This window comes from Solea solea, chromosome 3 (assembly GCF_958295425.1).
Source record: "Solea solea chromosome 3, fSolSol10.1, whole genome shotgun sequence".
Taxonomy (NCBI): domain Eukaryota; kingdom Metazoa; phylum Chordata; class Actinopteri; order Pleuronectiformes; family Soleidae; genus Solea; species Solea solea.
The window spans coordinates 21,663,080-21,677,128 of NC_081136.1; the positions used below are offsets into that span (position 1 = coordinate 21,663,080).

Here is a 14,049-nt window from a genome sequence, read left to right on the forward strand (position 1 = left end):
AGTAAAACAAAGTTAAATGTTAGTGAACTAGACACATAATTTCTTGAATAAACCTTTAACGAAGAACACTCACCAATCTGCATTTTATGTCTGAATATTCTTTTTGTTTATTTGCTCCATATAACAAGACATCCCAATGAATCCATTATGGAAAATAATTAGTCATCAATCAAACTTAAACTTTTTCAAATAAACTTATGCATGAAAACAAATGTTTTAATGCACTGAGCAGCATTTATTAAGTTTATTTATTGTTTAGTATTTCATAAATTGGCCTCTACCTTTTTTCCTATTGTGCTTACGCTTGAGTATTCTGAGTCTCCGGCCTGATGGATGACTTTCAAACTCGGATCACAAACGTGTTCCTGATGTATCAGAGAGATAGTCACAGACAGATAAAGAACCTGTTAAACAGTGACATCAGTTTCCAGTTCATATAAAAACAAAAAACAAAGTACATACGCTACATGTTGCTAATACAGTTTACATCATATCTCAGATATATTTATCTATATGTTTACACAATAACTCCAGGTCCAGTGTGTAAAATCAAGGTTAAATGAAACTTATTTTTTGTGCGTAGATCACCTGATTGTATGAATTGTTCACCCAAGAATGAGCCTTTCATATATTTTAGCAGCTCTACGGAGGCTGCAATTTTGGACCATCATGTTTTTATTGTAGCCCATAATGGACAAACTAAACATCTTTCGAGTTCTGACGCTAACTGAAGCGTTTGTCCTACACTCTTGGAAGGAGAGGGGAGGTGAAAGGTATTCAGGTGCAAAATGCAACTTCACTAATAAATGTTGCTAAATTTTACACACTGTAAACCATCGTGGCCATATCACCTAGTAAAGAAATGAATGAAACAAAAATCTTAAAAGTAGTAAAGGTCCAGTTATAATGTAACAGATTGGTGCCTGAGAAAGCAGAGCTCTCCGGGACATCATAGTCAGCTGGTTGGACACAAACTTGTGGATTTGGTAGGGCTGCAACAATGAATCCATTATTAACCTATTATTAAATTATCAACTATTTTGATAATCCATTAATCGGTTTTAATAATTAAAACATGCATTCTGACATTGAATATATACATATATGTTTGTATATATATATAGATATGTATATATATATACATATATGTATATGTATATATCTATATATATATAGATATATACATAGACTGTATTTTATGAATTACTCGATTCATAAAATACAGTATATTATAAAAAAGTAATCACTGTTTCCCCTCAAATGTCTAGTCTTGTCTAGTAACCAAATATATTCAGATTATTTTCGAGGACAAGGATTCAGAATAAATTTAAGTGTAAGAAACTGAACCTTTCAAAGCAATTATCTCTATGATCTATAATCAAAAAAGTTGGTTATTGCAGCTTCAGTCATACATAGAAATAGAAATAATTGCAAATGAAGAAAGTGTATTGTCTCAGTTTATTAGAAGAGGACTCATCGGGTCTCTGTAGGTCACTAACTCCAAGTAACTTTTACTAAGTATTGATCCAGTCACCGATTTGAAGCTGCTTGTTTTTGTTTGCAGTTGATTGACCCCAGAGAATCAAGAATGTCACAATACCTTTATCTTAATTTTCCTTCCTTCCTTTTCCAGCTAAATGCTGTGAAGACGTGATCGAGGTGGCCAAGGAAGCCAGGAGTAGGAACCTGGGCCCCCTTCACCCAACCTTCAACCTGGTCAAAGTGATCAAGTCAGGCCTGAGTCGAGACCTGCCCGCGGACGCACATACCCTGGCCTCAGGACGGCTGTGTGTCTCGCTGACCAGAGTGTCTGATGGGGAAAATGTGCTGGTGTCTGAGTTCAGCTCAAAAGACGAGCTCATTCAGGTACAGTCAGATGATGATGTTGTTGGTTTGTGAGTCTGAGGAAGACTTTTAAACCTCTGGTACAGAAATGCAAAACTTTAACTCTGCTCTCTGTCCACAGGCACTGGTCTGCAGCTCTTTCATCCCCATTTACTGTGGACTCATTCCTCCATCATTCAAAGGAGTGGTAGGTGTCTGCTCTCCATTTTTCTCCGAGTTGATTTAAGGGCTGTCAGTTTTTCTGAAAATCAATATTGAATTCCTTCAAAGATAGTCAAGAGGGCATTCAAAATGGATTGCACTCAGAGCGACCTCTGCTGGACTATAATTGTATTACTTCAGACAGTCGGGTGCACTTCTATATTTTGGACTTGAACAGATTTGTTAAAGTTTGATTGTGAACTTTCCCCGCCAAGTTCAAATAAATATCTGAATTTCTAATAAAAGGTGACAGTACTAGTTAACTTTGGCTCCATTCATACCTGGAATTAACATCCATCCTGAGAGATCCAGTCTCAAGAGAACAGGTCTAAGGCTACATCCATCCACCAGTTAATCAATCAATCAGACTTTATTTATACAGCACTTTTCATACAAATATAAAGTGTAGTACAAAGTGCTTTACATATTAAATCAACCCCAACCCACCACTTAAAGTAATTATTGTAAAAGAGAACATTTTCTAGTTTCTTTGCTCCATATAACAAAGAAATCATTAAAATTGAATTATTTTGGTTTGTGGACCAAACAAGACACTTGACAACATCTCTCTTGAGAGCAGCTCTAATTGAGTAGAAAACCCTTCTCATCTCTTTGGTCTGTGATTACTCTTTTGCTCTTCTTCTCTCAGCAAGCATATGTCATCAAACACACACCTCAATTACACTTGCTTTTCAGGGGCAGATAACTTTTTTCTCCTGTTGTTGCTGCTGCTGCTGCTGCTGCAGTGGCCTGTTTACATGTTCCTGTATGTACAGTCTACTCTCTGTGGGTTCTGTACATTCTGTACCTTCGCTGTGATTCGCTGACCCTGTATGGGTGTGCCATAACTTGAGGCATGTTACTTAGTGGTATTGCTTTGAGACCAGTCTCACACTTGGCCTATATATTCATTTTAAACGCATTTTTAAACAACTTCAGAAAGACCATGTTTAATTTCATTTATTATTTTCATTATCAGTTAATCTGGCAGTTATATTCACGATTAATCAATTTGTTGTTTGAAAAATATTTAGTATATTTAGTGTAGAGGAGCACTAGACATGAACCATGTCTTATTTTGTAAGATTGTTTTTTCTCCTGATATCTTAATGACTTGATAAATCAAAACAAATACCTGGATCAGTCACAACAGTCAAACAAGTTGGAAGGTTGTGTCTGTTAGTGTACAGATCTGAACCTCTGTGACCTATATTCTGTCCGTTTTTTCCCCCTTGTATAATCCACCAGCTGTCTCTCTGCCAGTGTTTTTTTTTCACACACAGCAGTAAGCGGTTCATTCCTGCCATGTTCCATTTGAACTCCTTTTTCTTCTTATATAGTGTGAACTGGAACTGTGGCAATCTCTAGAAGCTGTACCCTCTACATATACAGAGATGTTTTCATCAGAGAGATGAGACTGGGAAGGGAAAATAATTTCTAAAAGTAAAGTCACAAAATAATACAGTTTGAATGTATTAATTAATGCAGCAGTAGATCAAAAACTCTTGTGTGCTGTGAGGTTAAAATCACAGATTGTCTCTATGGATCTTGGTGTGGGGAGTGAGTGGTTTACAGAGTGATACAAAAGAGTGATTATTAAGTCATTATTTCAATGTATTTATGGTCAATGAAAAACAAATTACTTCAACTTTTGTTTATAAGTGACTATTCAAACACAAAAATACTCATAAAACATTAAGAAGGGCAAGAGAATGGGTATGGGTACTACAATGTCATGATGATCCCTGTCTTTTCTCCAATGCCTGCATCTTCAGCGTTACGTGGATGGTGGGATCAGTGACAACCTGCCGCAGTCGGAGCTGAAAAACACCATCACCATCTCTCCCTTCTCGGGTGAGAGCGACATTTGTCCCCGCGACAATTCCACAAGCTTCCACGAGCTGCGCTTCACCAACACCAGCATCCAGATGAACTTGGGCAACATGTACCGCCTCAGCAGAGCATTGTTCCCACCAGAACCCAAGGTCAGTGGCACGCAAACATCAAAGCAAAGAGAAAATGCATCTTTGTCCTTATTTGTGTGTGAGGCAGAATGTTGCATATTAAAACTGAAAGTAGAGCTGAAATTAAATCTAAAAATAACCTGCAACTATTTTGATATTTTGAGTACATGTGTTATTAATAATAATAATAACAATAATAATAATAATAATAATAATAAGAAGAAGAAGAAGAAGAAGAAGAAGCAGAAATCGTCTTCACACAAGATGGTTCCCAAAAGAAACTAAGAATTACTGACCTGAGAGTTACTTTCCTGCCCATTCCTGCCCAGCAACCAGTCATTATTCATATAGGACACTTTTCTTGTGCTCATTCCTTGCCAGTAAGAAGTCAATCAGAGCCTGGTGTAAACCAAAATATGTATAATGAACGAACCAAGAGCAGGTTTGTGTCTTCCTGCTGCTAATTAAATATGTATAGGGTTATTAGACGATTAGATGATTATATCATATGATATCAAATGGTGTAAAGGGTATATTGTGATGCGATTTTTTTTCCTATATCCCCTAGCCCTAATTGTGCATCATAAATTAATGAATTAAGAATATGAACAACATACAATATGAATTTTAATAACTGCAGCACAGTTTAAAATTGTTCCTTTAGTCAAGAAAATATACCATCTTGCCTATGTTTTACCCACTCTCAACTTTGCCCTGTTTTCTCTTGTTCTTCCCCCTCACTGTGATGATTATTTGCTCATCATTAACTGAGCTTTGACCTTGTTGTCGAGACAGTAACTGTCTTGTTGTTGTATACAGCCTGGTGCAGCTCTCTCGCTCCCCTTGTGTGTGTGGTATGCTGTCTGCATCCATGAAATTATGTAACCGAGGTCGCTGGTCGGTTATGGAGGCTTTTGTGTCCTTACCACATTCCTAGAAAGAAGAATTACAGCGCATACACGCTCGAGCCAGGCACTTCTGGCAACAAACACAACACTGACTGTTTGAACAGTAAATACTGTGTGTTTTATCCCATGACTTGTGTGGTCTGACCATCGTGGCCCGTGGATTGGCTGTGGGCAGCCCTGCTGATGTCAGAGATTCCTCTTAACCAAGAAGTGGCTCTTGTGCAATATTACATGCTGACCATTGAGATAAGGCTGTATCGCAGTGATAGTGACAGGAAGTAAATAGAAAACATCGTGTTCATTTGCAAAAAGGTGGAGATATCTTTATGTCACCTTTGAGCTTAATGCTTTGTCAGGAAATAGAGGCAGTCATTAACAGACTTTATTTCTATTCTATAATTGTTTTCAAAGGACTGGGGCAGGACCCACATATGGGTCACGGGAGATTTTTTTGTCCTTTTCACTGGTTTATTTAGTTTATTAAATTTATTTGTATCAGAAAAAATGTCCTGCTCCTGCTGTGCCTAGAACCTGCATTAAAAAACAAACAGGCATGCCCACTGAATACATGACTGCCATCTTAGACAAGGAAAACCAGAATAACATGTGCTTGAGTTTTTGTCTCAATGTCCAAAAACAGGCAACTGTTGAAAAAATGGAAACTTGACTGATTTGCCGGCTTCCTGCAACAGTGCGAGTAAAATTACCGTAATAACCACATGTTGGCGCTGACGTGCAACTTCTCAGCTTTCAGAAACCTGTTGGAATTTGTATATTTATGTATATGTAAGTTTTTGTTTTTCTGCAGCTGGGCACAGGTAAAAACTTACATATATACATATCTATCTATATATAGTATATATATATATATATATATATATATATATATATATACATATGTAAGATATATATATATATATAGATAGATATGTATATATATAGATATGTAAGAGATATATATATATATATATATATATATATATGTATATGTAAGTTTTTACATACATACCGAGTATCGGTATTGGTATTGGTTATCGGCCCAAGCACTCCCAATATACTGGCAAATCGAATATCAGCAGAAACTAATACTTGCATGTTCAGATCTGATATTTTTATAAACATATTAGTAAATCAGAAATTAGTTTGGAAACAAAAAATACTTAGTTAAAGATAAAATAATTATTTACATACATTGGAGGACACACTTTATTTTAAAATTGTTCCTTTAGTCTTGACAATAAAATGTTTGCTTTCACTTTCAAGCTTACGCGACTGTGTCATAGCAGCACCCTGACCCCATGATATGCTCTTGCAAACATTTACAAACAGCATTACCATGAAATTAGAAACATGTGGTTCAAACACTCTCACAGAAATGGCCCAAAATCTCCCTGTTTTCAATCACTCCTCAAGAAAATATACCGGCCCAATAATGTACAATAAGTATAGCACATTTTATAAAAGTTTTTATGTGGCATGAATGAACCTGAAACATAAAAACATGAAATTATAAAGTCCTATATTTTACATCTATAATGGCTGAAGAAATTAGATCAGTTAATTATTCATGATTTATTTAACAGAAAGTTTAAGTCAGAAGTATTACACAAATGATAAATGTCAGAGTCTGAAAAATTACTAAACCAGTAACAATTACTTTTCCTTTGTACTGTCCTCCTCTCCACAGGTATTAGCTGAGATGTGTCAGAGTGGTTATAAGGACGCTCTACGCTTCCTTGAAGCCAACAGTGAGTACTCTGTTACCATGGCAACTCTAAAATAATCATCCCTATCATATCAGCTTGACCTTTGGACTGTATCACTGATGTCCTGTTGTGTGGTGCCAGACCTGCTGATGCTGCAGCGTCCGAGCCCCGGCCTCACGCCATCAGAGAGTGACCCTGAATTCTGCTGCAAGCACACGGAGACGACCAAAGATTGGGTGCTGCGGAGGCTCCGCCTATTGCGCAAGCAGCACTGGTGGCTAGATGAGCAGATCATTCTGCCGACACCAATCAAAAAAGGTGCAGTGTCATCTTGCAATCTGATAGCTTCCAGTAATGAAAGAGTCATGTGTTTGAAGTTTGTTTCGCTCACTTGGTCCAGTGTGTAAGAATTATTGACATCTAATGGTGGGACTGCAGACTGCAACAAACAGAGGACTCCTCCTATTCACCCCTCCCCTCCCCATGCCTGTTAGAGAACCACAGTGGCCTTGGCATAACAGAAAGGATGTAACTCTCTCCACTCTGCCTTTTATGTGGGCAAAGCCACCATTTGTTTACGTCCTAAGCTTCTGCTTTAAAAGTACAAAAAGCACACTTGAGCTGGTTTGTCCATTCAGGCTGCTGTGGAAACTTTGCGGCACAAGATGGCAGACTCTGTCAAGTACATATAAAAGGCTTACAATTAAAAAAAAATTTAAAGTTCCAGTGTGTAGCATTTGCGGGTATTATTGGCAGACACTGAATATAATATATATTAGTATAGAGCTCAAGTAGAACGTACAACGCATTCCTTCTATAGACATCAGGTAATGTGTCAGACAACTCGTCTCTTCGCCGACTGTTTTCATCATAAAGGTGAAGATGGAGGATAGATGTTGTGTCAAGACAGACAAAGACAGGCTAACGGGAGAACACTTTATTCAGATCCCCACAGATCCAGAGAGAAGGTGGAGGTGAATCACTAATATGCTCACAGAAGACAATGTAATGGGAACCCACATGCAATGGATTTCATGGTTAGCTCTTGGTAAATCATAGACTCAGACTAGATTCACCAAGAGCTAGGCCGCACAGCAATATTAACACAGCAGTTACTTACATTTCACTGCCCAACACTAACATTATGCTACATTATGCTAACATGACATTTAAACTCATAAACAGTAGGCATTATAAGGATCAGATATATTCAGTCTGTTTTGCGATATCGTGGTCGCTCTCCATGGATTTACAGCGTGCAGTGAACTTTAACAGGTTGAAACCGCGTCAGACGACGTCTGGAGCTGGAGATAAATAAATATTGCTTGGTTTAAACATGTCCACAGTTAAAAATTAAACTATAGTCTGTGCACGACTGATTTAATGTGAAACACATGCGACAGAAGTGCTTCTTACGGTAAAGTAACAGTGTTTGTATGGTGGCAAAAGCAATGTTACACACTGGTCAAGTCAAGGCAAGTTTATTTATATAGCACCATTCATAAATCAAATACAATAGACGCAATAAAAGTGTGATTTAAAAAAATGAATAAATTAATAAGCCAGCAAAGTATAGAGGGATTTAAAAAAAATTTGAAATAGAATAGAAAGTAGAAGTATGATTTAAACAGGCAAAGGAGCTAAAGAATGTATAGGAAGCTGCAGTAAACAACATTTTCAGTCCTGATTTAAAGTCAATGTAGTTGACTTAAAACAACAGGAGTTGTAGATAATGGCACACACATGTTCAATATGCTGTATCTTTGACTGCCCTGCTTGTCCTTCTGTGCTCAGTGTTCTGCGAGGCCTGCCAGGATAAAAGCAGCCTGTACGGCAAGGTGTCTGAGATGCTGCCGATGAGAGTGGCTTCCTACATGCTCATGCCGTACACACTTCCTGTACAGTCGGCCTACTCTGTGGCACAGAGGTGAGGTCTCAGCTCAGCCTTTAACACAACAAACACTTCTACGTTTGCAACCAGCTCAGAGAGTTAGCATGTTTATCATTAGTGAAAGAAATACAATTGGCCTGCTACCAACCTTTCACCCTATGTCAGCTGAGATTGGCACATCGCCCCCACCATCGCCCCCACCACCCACCATAAAGGTGGTGTGTGTGTCTAAACTTAACACACAAGTGAACACAGTGTACATGTAGTTGTTTACCTCTTTATGACCCTTTCTGGCATAAACGCTGACCTTGTCATGTACCAGTAGTCTTCATGAGACCAAAGCCTGGTCCTAATGAGGCAGACTAGACTGATTAGTCTTGAATGATTGCATGAGGACCAATCATATTTCAGATTATTGATTAATTATCCGGTGAATGTATCCAAAATGAATTATCACACAGCACAGAGCGGTGAACTCGCCACAGATGATCTTCACATGGACAAGTGGGAAAAAGGCATGATTTACAGAACTGTATGTGATAGAGTTATAATCATTTATTTGTGATTTCGCTGCATATCAATATATGAAACGTTATCTTTCATTCAGCTGGTTTTAGTGCAGGTAACGTCTCTACAGTAACTGTATGCAGAACACCCTATAGCACCTCCTGCTGGCCATCAACTGCTATAAAACAAATGTCACTATATTTAAGATCTTAGATCTAAATTAAACTGCGAGGTGACGTAACTAAATTGCAAATATGATGATGTCAGTGGAGCATTGGTAAATGAGGAGCTCATTTTTTTTCCTTTTTTAAGTTTTATTTGTAGGATACCTCTGCTTTTTTACATGAAATCCCGATGTATCCAACCTCATTTTACAGTATAGAACAGTATAGAGCATCACAGAACAGTATAGAACAGTACAGATTAGTATAAAAGCGGTTACTTTGCTATATAAGCTCTTTAAGTATTTATATTGGGTTACTTATACATTCAGTCGTTGATGTCATTTCTGTGCTGGTGCAGGTTTGTGGAGTGGATCCCTGAGGTGCCGGCCGATGTAAACTGGCTGTTTGGAGTTGCTACTGGTGTATACAAACAGGCCTGGAAAGGAGCACCAACCAACTCCGTCAGGTAACACATGAGTTGCTATCCCATGAAGAGACTTTATTTTCTTGTATGCAGAAGTAACTAAGGGTCTTACTTCCTTATGTGCAGCACTTCCTGTATTCGTTTCCTTCACGTATATGTGAATAGAGCAAGTCTGCTTTCTTGACAATGTCGTGCAAATACTCGTAACTATCACAACATTGCACCAGATGATCTTCTGTAGGTTTATTTTGGTGGCTTCTTCAAATTGAATGCCTGCAGCCACAGCGTGTTTCCTTGTTCCTCGGAGGAGGAAAAAACAGGGCTTTGCATTCACATTACCGTCTCACTTGTGGCTGTTGATTTAAACATTCCCCTTCCATTAATGCCTTTCACTTAGACCAGGGGTCTCAAAGTCATGTGACCGGTGGCAGGTAACCATCTAGTCTGGTCATGAAGGGGCCGGTCATGTGAAAAAAAAGTCCAACTTTCAGTCAAAACTTAAAACTATATCACAATATTCCATCATGATATTGCAGTTATCATATTTGTGACAATATTTCACAGAATTTCAAAATAAAAGTGTTTGTTTTGAAATGATATGCAGTGTATATATATATACATACAATGATTTAGTTTTTGTCTTTTGCATCTTAATTTGAAGCTCATGGGGCTCGGGTTAAGAGTGATTTCATGTTCTCTACATATACAGTATATTATTTCCCTTGTATTCTTGCATATTTATTTAGATTTACTTTAACTCTCAAAAATGTGTGTGATTGAATTTCCAGTGATCCATGCCTAAGGAAATACTTGGATGCTCCTCCTCCACCGGTACAGTGTGAGAGACCAACACAGTGGGACAAACTGCCCACTCTTTCCTCCCCAGACATTCACGGCTCCTTGTCATCACACATCCACAATCCTCACACCGCCCCCATATCTCCACAGGACAAAGTCTGCTTCTTTCTGAGCTCAGATGACGAGTCTGACAACCAAGCACTGCAGTAGACACACTGGAGGACATTTATCAGTCATACAGTCAAATTCCTGCTCCTCTCTGTGAGGACATGGTGGACTGAACCAGTGAGTAAACTGGTGAATATTAAAGAAACACACACACTCCAGGATCAACATAGTGTATTTTGATGTAGTGTGTGTCGTGGAGGCACACACAGCAATTCACTGAGGATCATGGATGTGTTAACAGCCCTGCCACCAGGGGCGTCAAAAGGCAGAGACTTCCCCAGCTCAGGATTCATTAAGGGTCACTCAAAGGTCGGTTTAGTTTGACCTTTGAATAGGAACAAACTCACTTGAGGACTTGCATCGACTGACCATTATATTCCATTGTCATGTGACACCTGACCCCAGGCTTTTATTTTGAAAATGCAGGGGTCGAACATGCGATAGTGTGATAAAATCATGGGCTCCGTTTTGATCTCTCTGCTCTTTTGTTTCATGTTAAAATGTGAATTAATGTCAGTACAGTTGGCAGTTTTAAAAAAATAATAATTTAAATTGTTTTAACTGGCCTTTCATGCATTATGATCATGATTGTTGTGTGTCTGTGTTCCAGGTATTACTTACGTTGTGGGGACCTAAATATGTTTACACAGTCACATTATGGGAGCTTCCTTCCAAAAAGCAAGTCCCATCCATCCGTCTTCTACCGCTTTATCCTCCACTGGAGGGTCGTGGGGGGTGCTGTGCCAATCTCAGCTGACCAAGGGCCGATAGGCATGGTACACCCTGGACAGTTCACAGTCCATCGCAGCGCCACATATAGAGACAAACAACCATTCACTCCTATGGTCAATAGGCCTAATCCCCATATTGCATGTTTTTGGACTGTGGGAGGAAGCTGGAGAAAACCCACACACACACATGTGTATATTTGTTCAATTATTTTCTCTGAAAGATGTAACAAAAAACAACCAATAAGTTTTCTTCTATTTTTTTAAGTAACAGATCTATAAACAATATAGAGAGAATCTCCAGAGTTTGACAACTGCAAATTAAGGAACGTCTACAGCACTCTCGGGTGAGAGTGGTGCCTGAAGCAGGAGCTCTGAACACTGGTTTGAGCTGATTTATCCTGAGTTTTCCCTCTCACATGAAGTCACTCTGCCTTTTTCTTTTTCTGAGATTTGACTCCATGAAGAAAAAAAAAACATCCAGAGTGACTTTTGTGGACATTTCTGTCCTCACATTCAGCCTACTATCTCCGCAAAATGTCCAATGTAGCTCTGAAAGCAGCTCTAGTGCTGCAGTCACACCAAAGACAAAAATTGCCATTAGCAACATTGGCACCACAAGATCCTCTTTGTGTGCATTCATGTCTATCGCAAGAGTGGTAACAGACCGACTTCCTCTTTTACTTTATTTCAAGCTTTTTCTGTTTTTTTAAAATGGCGTCTGTAGATACAATTTATATTGTCGTAGAGCTCTGGATGTGAACACTCAGAGATGACGTTTTTCCTCCATCGTGAACCAAGAGGCATTGCGGTGACATCAGTTAGAGAATCTCAATGCTGATTGGTTTTTGCATTGTAATATGAGACAAAGTTTTTGCCAAAGTTAAAATATTTCAACTCGAAATGCGCGTCTACTGGATTGACTGCAGCATAATGGTCGGCCTTATCATTTCAAATTTACTTCCATCTTTTCAGTTCTTGTGTCAAAGTGTAAACACATTCTTGCGATAACCAGAGTCTAGATTTTACAGACTTTATACATCCTAACATTGTTTTTGGCCAACGTGGGCATTGCAACAAAGCAGGCAGTTGAAGCTGTAATGATTTGGCCTACCCCAAAAATAGCTGATTATGTTGTTTATACAGCAACACGGCCATAAGTTACTTATGAATAACATAATAAAATGAAAAGTAAAAAAGAAAAAAGGGAAAAAAAAGATACTGGTATAGTGTAGGGGTCAATGATGTCACTTCGGTCTGGAACCAGAACCGGACACTGGCTTAACCAGACCATAAATCATTGAGTGTGTATTTTAAGTGGTGCAGCTTTTTCAGCCTTTACGGCACAAGAGGTCCAGGCAAGATGGATCAACTACTGTACATGTGCAGCCAATTATACCACACAATGGATTATTTTACCTCATTTCGGGTTTGGACACATGATAACAGCAGCCACACTGAGTGAACCACACTGGTTTTGTTGGGATTAGAACTCTTGTGTTACTGTGAACCGCTGATGTTTCACAGCAACATAAACAGAGAACATTATCTTTCACCCCAGTTTTATCTTTGCATATCACAAAGTCACAACCTGGAGCATTGTACAAACATTGAACACTTCCTGTTCCTGGAAAAAAACTTGTATTGTTTAAGTCCCTGAAAGTATATTGCGATTTTTCATTATCACTGTATTCTGAAATTTTCAAATCCCAGGAGACGCAATATTTGTTCAAGCCAAAATGTGTGTCAAAATATCATTTTAGATGAATTATTATTACACATCTTATTCTACAGGCTGAAGAGAACATCTTGGTTTCTCACAGAGCTGCACAAATATCACACATTAATTATTTTAAATATGTTTATTTAACTGAGAATGAGAATAATGATCATATTGCAATCGCATTTCCTGTCAATAATAAAGGGTGAACTTAATTTAGTGTAATTTATTTACACTTTTAATGTCATTCGCTAACATTGTTATAAAATGTGCATCTAAAGTTCTTTATTCGTCTTTTTTATTTAGTAGGACTGTTTACATTTGAAAAGATCATGTCTATAACCCACTTCAATTTCTGATTGGTTTTCAAAGTATACATTTATACATTTGAAAGTATAATTTCATTATACTAACCCCCCCTGTGAGTAAACTAGCTAATGCTGAGGGGGTTTGGTTTTGGGGCCCCAGGTAACCTTTGGCCATAAGCCTCCAAAGACCCTTGAAACACCCCTGCTGGCCACATAATTTATCTCACTGGAAATCTGTGTCGTGTTTTTAATAAAAATTATTTCCACAAAACTGACCAGGTGCTTTTGATTGTTTTTATTTAAGATAGCATTGTGAGTTTTACGTCCAATTAAAGTTACAGTTTGTAGAATTTCTGGGGCTATATTAGAAAAACATTGACTTTACTATCCATACAAATACAAAACTATCCAAAACTGCTTCACATGTATTTAGTTTGGTCCAGTGAATTCACACATGAACGTTCTAAAGACATAAACTCATTTATAGTTATTAGCAATGTTTTCTCTGACTTTTAATTTTCTCTGATTCATGTAATGACCGATTGCCACTTCAGGGGCGTCAACGAAATAATTTTGTCACCGTTGACGAAAAAACAACACTGATAGTTAGATAATAGTTTTGAAAACAAAGTCATTAAATTGGCTAACTTGTCAAGTTCAGTAAAACCTTTTGTGATTGTATCGCCCTCTAAGGTTAAAACCAGAGTGACACTGGTT

At 38.1% G+C, this 14,049-nt stretch overlaps 1 protein-coding gene across 1 annotated transcript; it reads left to right on the top strand.

The window, feature by feature from the left end:
- The first annotated feature begins 690 nt into the window (after positions 1–690).
- Positions 691–13,607, top strand: pnpla3 (patatin-like phospholipase domain containing 3). Its single transcript, XM_058623947.1, has 9 exons — positions 691–766; positions 1,634–1,866; positions 1,967–2,032; positions 3,822–4,031; positions 6,606–6,666; positions 6,766–6,942; positions 8,419–8,551; positions 9,545–9,652; positions 10,399–13,607. Exons 1-9 carry the CDS (start codon positions 691–693, stop codon positions 10,616–10,618), a joined length of 1,284 nt encoding a protein of 427 aa, XP_058479930.1. The 3' UTR covers positions 10,619–13,607.
- Positions 13,608–14,049: the final 442 nt, after the last annotated feature.

Bases quoted from the DNA above. Each gene is read 5' to 3' on its own strand.
- pnpla3 (XM_058623947.1), top strand. From the start codon at position 691: ATGGACAAACTAAACATCTTTCGAGTTCTGACGCTAACTGAAGCGTTT. The intron at 8,552-9,544 runs GTGAGGTCTCAG...GTGCTGGTGCAG, and splicing joins GCCTACTCTGTGGCACAGAG to GTTTGTGGAGTGGATCCCTG. The intron at 9,653-10,398 runs GTAACACATGAG...TTGAATTTCCAG, and splicing joins GCACCAACCAACTCCGTCAG to TGATCCATGCCTAAGGAAAT.